The sequence below is a fragment of the Sinocyclocheilus anshuiensis genome, unplaced genomic scaffold (assembly GCF_001515605.1).
Source record: "Sinocyclocheilus anshuiensis isolate Anshui unplaced genomic scaffold, SAMN03320099.WGS_v1.1 scaffold195, whole genome shotgun sequence".
Classification (NCBI taxonomy): Eukaryota; Metazoa; Chordata; class Actinopteri; order Cypriniformes; family Cyprinidae; genus Sinocyclocheilus; species Sinocyclocheilus anshuiensis.
In genome coordinates this window covers 2,685,821-2,692,098 of record NW_015548236.1, presented here as the reverse complement: position 1 = coordinate 2,692,098, position 6,278 = coordinate 2,685,821, and the positions used below count along the sequence as shown (strand labels likewise).

General features: G+C 36.0%; 1 protein-coding gene across 1 annotated transcript in view; it reads left to right on the top strand.

Moving 5' to 3' along the window:
* Positions 1-3,288, top strand: part of LOC107654761 (SWI/SNF complex subunit SMARCC1-like) — a 17,650-nt gene extending 14,362 nt beyond the window's left edge. Inside the window, exons 22-28 of the mRNA XM_016442007.1 lie at positions 990-1,039; positions 1,156-1,249; positions 1,882-2,015; positions 2,126-2,260; positions 2,596-2,755; positions 2,845-2,916; positions 3,013-3,288. Coding sequence (XP_016297493.1) covers positions 990-1,039; positions 1,156-1,249; positions 1,882-2,015; positions 2,126-2,260; positions 2,596-2,755; positions 2,845-2,916; positions 3,013-3,050 — 683 coding nt within the window. The 3' untranslated portion in view covers positions 3,051-3,288. The remainder of the gene's footprint in view (positions 1-989; positions 1,040-1,155; positions 1,250-1,881; positions 2,016-2,125; positions 2,261-2,595; positions 2,756-2,844; positions 2,917-3,012) is intronic.
* The last annotated feature ends 2,990 nt before the right edge of the window (positions 3,289-6,278 follow it).

Below are 6,278 nucleotides of genomic sequence, written 5' to 3'. Positions count from 1 at the left end.
AATACAACTTAACCACTGATTTCTAGTTGTGTCCTCTTTTGGAAGGCCAAACAAAGTAGTTTCGCTTTCACAATAAACATACAGCGTCACACACGGCGGGCTAGAGTGAGCGGCAGCTGGCGGATTCGACGAAGGAGCGGCCGTCTTCAGAACACAAATTAAGATATTTTTGATGAAGTCCGAGAGCTTTCTGACCCTCCATAGACAGCAAGGGTACTACCATGATCAAGGCACAGAAACGCAGCAAAGTCGTCATTAAAATAGTCCATGTGACATCAGTGGTTCAACCTTAATCTCCACAACGGCAGCACCCCGGGAAACGGGCAAACGGGATGAGGAGAAGAATAGTTGAATAAAGTTGTTATTTGCACACAAATTACATTGTTTTTTTGTTTGTTTTTTTTTCAAATAAATTAATACATTCAGCAAGTTGATCCATTATAAAGACATTTATAATGTTACAAGAGATTTCTATTTCAAATAAATGCTGTTCTTTTGAACTTCCCATATATCAAGAATCCTGAAAAAAAAAATTCACACTTTTCACAAACATATTAACCTGCAACGGTCAACCAAAATCAGCATATTAGAAGGATCATGTCAAATATATTAAAATAGATAATTTATTGTAAATTTTCATAATATTTCACAATATTCCTGTTTTTTTCTGTATTTTTCAACCCAATAAATGCAGCCTTGGTGAGCATACAATAATTCTTTCATAAACATTAAAAAAGGCTTACTGACCCAAACTGTTGATTAGTTGTGCATGTTAAAACCGTTTTAAGATTCATTAAAGAATAATTGGAATGGTCATACTTGAAACATCCAGAGGAGGGCAATAAGTGAACGAAAATATTCAAATGTTGAATGTCATTTAATCAATGTCTTATATGGCCTTTGTACACCTAATATTATATAATAAAGTTTATGATAAATATTGGGATTATGATTAATACAAAGTTCTCTCTTTTCTTTTCTTTTTTTAGATGGGAGTGGTATAGAAATGATGAACACTGAATATGAGCAGCATGAAAAGGTATGAGAACCTTCTTCAGACACAAATAATCATCCATTCTGATATTTTATGTTCTTCATTCACAAATCTTAACAAGGAAAGTGTGATTGTCACTGAGTCTGTACTTTCTGTTGTAGCTTGAGGGTGACAGCATCTTGGGAGAGGGAGAGTGTGTGAAGAACGAGGAGAAAGAAGAGAGTGAAGGAGAGAGGGGAGAGGAGAGCACAGCCGGTCAGAGGATCACAGATGCTCTGCATATTAAATCTTCTGCATTGATTCACCTTGATTTAACAGTGCTGCTGTATTGTTAAATATTTATTGTTAGTTGCAGTTGGTGTGACAGTTCAGGTACACCAAAGCTGTGGGCAAAATAGTATACTACAATACTATTCAGACTACGTTTATGCTCACCAAGGCAGCATTTATTTAAGAAATATTACAGTAAAACAGTAATATTGTGAAATATTATTACAATTTAAAACAACTTTTCTATTTTAATATATTTTTAAAACATAATGTATTCATGAGGTGGTGAAGCTGAATTTTCAGCAGCCATTACTCCAGCCTTCAGTGTCACATGATCCTTCAGAATTCTAATATTTGGATTTGCTGCTCAAGAAACATTTCATATTAACAGTGTTGAAAACAATAGTAATGCTATTTTTGTTGTTGTTAAAACTGTGATACGTTTTTCAGGATAAGGTTATCATTTCTTAAAAAAAAATTATTTACTGACCCCTAATCTTTTGAACAGTAGTTTACATGCTCATATAATCTTTGTTTCTCACAAAGTCTACTATTTTCTATACAACAAGTAAAAAAATAAGTCATGCAATCCCTACTGTATTTCTTCATCTATCCAGAGGAGAGTTTTGACATGGGCCTCACCCAAGGGGACGGGGAGGGGATGAAGAGAAGGGTGGCGCTTGAGGTGGTGGAGGGAAACATCGCCACAGCTGCTGCTGCAGCACTGGCCTCCGCAGCTACCAAAGCAAAGGTGGATGTCCAACCTCTTTCCTTGCACCCGCTCCCGTGACCATTAATAGTGACAAAAATAGTGATTCATCTGAACTCACTCTTCTCCTTCTTCCTCTTATGTCCCTCTAGCACTTGGCTGCAGTAGAAGAGAGGAAAATCAAATCTCTGGTGGCTCTGCTGGTTGAGACTCAGATGAAAAAGTTGGAGATCAAACTGAGACACTTTGAAGAGCTGGAGACCATTATGGATCGAGAAAAAGAGGCTGTGAGTTAGAGTGCCTTGTTCAAACAAGACCTGGCATCACTCCAAGAAACTTATGAGAGAACACTAATTATTTTTCAGTGCAAGAGTGCTTTTCGACATGCATCTTAATTGCCATTTATTTATTTTTGGAAATTAATAGTTTTCGTAATCTCTTAAAGGGATAGTTCACCTAAAAATGAAAGTGTTATCATTTACTCACCCTCATGTTGTTCCAAACCTCTATGGTTTCATTTTGTCTTTTTTATTTAAACCGAGAAAGATCTTGCTGACTGCTAACTGCATTTTTAATGTGAAGATTTCAGGTTTGAACTTCATTTGATATCTGTCTGTTGTAGCTGGAGCAGCAGAGACAGCAGTTATTGTCGGAGAGGCAGAACTTTCACCTGGAGCAGGTGAAATATGCCGAGATGAAGGCACGGCAGAACGTGGAACAGCAGCAACAAACAGGAGCTACACAGAGCAGCAGTAGTACAGCATACAACCCTCTTCACCACGGTACACTCTCCTATAAATCACAGTCAGCGCTTTTGTCTCATGCACACTCATATTAATCTTAATAACACTGGTTTTTGTGTCCTCCTTAGGTCGTTCGGTGGGCAGTGCTGGTACTGGACAGGTCATGGGTGCTCAGCACTCTGGAGCTCCCAATGGCATGTGTGAGTAACACATGCCTCAACTCAAATGCTGATCAACTCCAGCGCGGTGTTCAAAACCTTTTGAATCCGGCTGCTTTTTATTTTTTTCCAACTCAGACCAAACTCCACAGGCCGATGGGGCCGCACCCATGTAACGTCTTCAACGCCTTAAGACCCAAACTCAGCAAGATGACATGAAGGACATGGTCACATCATTATCCACATTCACCTTTACAATAGCACTTCTGTGTATATTTAATATTTTTTAAGCATTAATGCTGGCATATAACGGTCAGATTTGAGGCTTTTCGTTGCCATATCTGTCTGTACTTAATGTTTGTAGATCTGTTTTTGTATTGCCACAAAGTACTAAAACATTTGTTTTAGTAAGAATAAATCTTTTATATGAAGTTATAACTTAGCTTATTCTCTGATGCATTTCATTTGATATTCGGGGTATTTCAGCAGTCAACTGTTCTTAACTATGAAGAAAACTGGGCTGCGCCATTACTTGATCTGTTCCAGATGTATTTTTAACAGCTTTAATTTTTAAAAGAAACTTAAATCACAGGTCACTCTAGTGCACAAGGTTTGGGAAAAGCTCTTTTCTATACATGAGAGTAAATGGAGAAGGGAGCTGTGGAGCTCATAAATGAGATTTGAGAGCTACAGGCTGCAGGGGAAGATTTTCAGCAAAAACACTTTTATTGTATGGAAAGGAGCAGCTAGATTTTCCTTAAATAGTGTCTTGTGTGTTCGACTTAAGAAAGAGTCACAAGTTTGCAGCAACATAAAGGTGAATAAATAATGATAATTTTAGGCTGAACTGTCCCTTTGAGAATTGTTATAGAAATGGTACCCTGGCAACTCACTGAATTAGGTTTGTTGAAGTACTAAAATTACTAAAACTGAAACAAAATTAAAGCTATATTTAAAAAGGAAAATGAGAAACGCAATGTTAGGGAAAATTTAAAAAAACATTGTATATGGTGAGGAATAATATGGAAGCATATTGGTAGCAAAATTCATTTTGATATGTAATATGCAAAATGACAATGCAATGTGTAAAATGGCAATGTATTTCTTTATTTAAATTTACATTTTCCCATACATATTTGCAACATTTAGTGCAAAATGAAAATGAAAATTCAATTATATAATTTACATTTGCCATTTCCTACACTAGTTTTAATATGTAAATTAAAAACATTTTAATGCTTTATAAGTTGCAAAATTAAAATGAAATTGTATTACCCAAATTGATTAGATATGTTTAACATTTCCAGGCAAAAACTGGAGCAAAATTATCATTTAAATGCCATTTTCCCTAAATGCGTTCAGACTTACGGGTAGGACACTTGAGATTGCATTTTCATCGTGATACCGTGTGAGAATTGTAGCAAAATGCGGTGTGAATTTCAAAATGCCTTCTGAGCCAAATGTGCAGCAAAAATGGTGATTTAAATGTATTTTATTTTTCTTAAATGCATTTACACTTACACTCACACTTTGCATTTTCATTAAATACCCCGCGATAATGTAGTTTAAGTCAATGTGGATTTGAAAATGCATTCTAAGCAGATCACGCCCCCAACCTGCCAATCATTATATCAAGGCGGGGCTCGGCAACAAGATGCACAATAGGTCAATATTCACCATTAACCAAGCGCTTTTCACCGGTCTCAACATCTCTCACTGTTTTACACTCCGATTGATGCACATAAGCAAACAGACAGTGCAATTCTACACTTATTTACTTGCCACCTTACACCGTGGCTACACCGGACGCGACAGTTGTCGTGTCGCGCCGCATCCAGTGTAGACAGCATCGCTGATTATAATGGGTTCAATACTGTCGTTTGTCGTGCCGCTCGCATCCGGTGTAGTGTGTGTTGCCAACTGCTTTTAATTGAAAGTAGCTAAAACTGGTAGCTAAATGTCACTAGATGACATCATAATGGCAAATTCACTGATCTATATCAGTGGGCAAGATGAGAACTTAGATAAGTTTTGTCCAAGAAGTTGCTATATTTGTCCCTAAACTTTTGAAAAAAAAAAGTCTCAAAAGGGGTGGGGAAGTCGCTAAATCTAGCTACTAAATTGTCAACACTGAGTATGGTAGCAAGTAGGTAAAAGTGTAGAATTGCAGTGTCTGCTTATGTGCATCAATCGGAGTGTAAAACAGTGAGAGATGTTGAGACCGGTGAAAAGCGCTTGGTTAATGGTGAATATTGACCTATTGTGCATCTTGTTGCCGAGCCCCGTCTTGATATAATGATTGGCAGGTTGGGGGCGTGATCGGCTTAAAATGCATTTTCAAATCCACATTGACTTAAACTACATTATCGTGGGGTATTTAATGAAAATGCAACTGAAACTTCTTAAGTGTAAGTGTCAATGCATTTAAGAAGAATAAAAGACATTTAAATCACCATTTTGCTACGCTTTTGCTGCACATTTGGCTCAGAAGGCATTTTGAAATTCACACCGCATTTTGCTACAATTCTCACGTGGTATCACGATGAAAATGCAATCTCGAGTGTCCTACCTGTAAGTCTAAATGCATTTAGGAAAAATGGCATTTAAATGATAATTTTGCTAACGTTTTTTGCTTGGACATGTTAAACATATCTAATCAATTTGGGTAATACAATTTCATTTTAATTTTGCAACTTATAAAGCATTAAAATATGTTTTTAATTTACATATTAAAACTAGTGTAGAAAATGGCAAATGTAAATTATATCATTGAAATTTCATTTCCATTTTGCACTAAATGTTGCACATATGTATGGGAAAATGTAAATTTAAATACTGAAATACATTGCCATTTTACATATTGCATTGTCATTTTGCATATTACATTTCAAAATGAATTTTGCTACCCATATGCTTCCATAGAATAGGGGCTCTGAAAGCAGCTGTATCAAAGAAACGAGTTATTCTTAAGAGAAGGTCAAACAGTCATACAGAGCATCTGCAGAGTGTGTGACAAATGAATAACCCTTAGTCCCAATCTTTTATATTCTAAACTATACCAGGATATTCTCTTATTAACCAAGTGTGATGCATATTGCTTACATTCCCTTTTATGGGACCCCTACCTAACAGAAATAACATTTCTTGTCTGACACTTGTTTTGACACATGGTATCAACATGATCATGAAGACAGACACAGAAGAAGCTTCTAGAACAGAATTAACAGATGATAAAGTCATTTTCCATCAGCACAAAAATACTAAAACCTAACATCATCACAACTGAAAATATAAATTAAAAGCTATTTTAAAATATTGATAAATGCCTTAATTTTACTTATACTATAATAAAACTAAAAGAAAATTACAGAATTACTAAAACTTAATATGCAAACCATAAATAT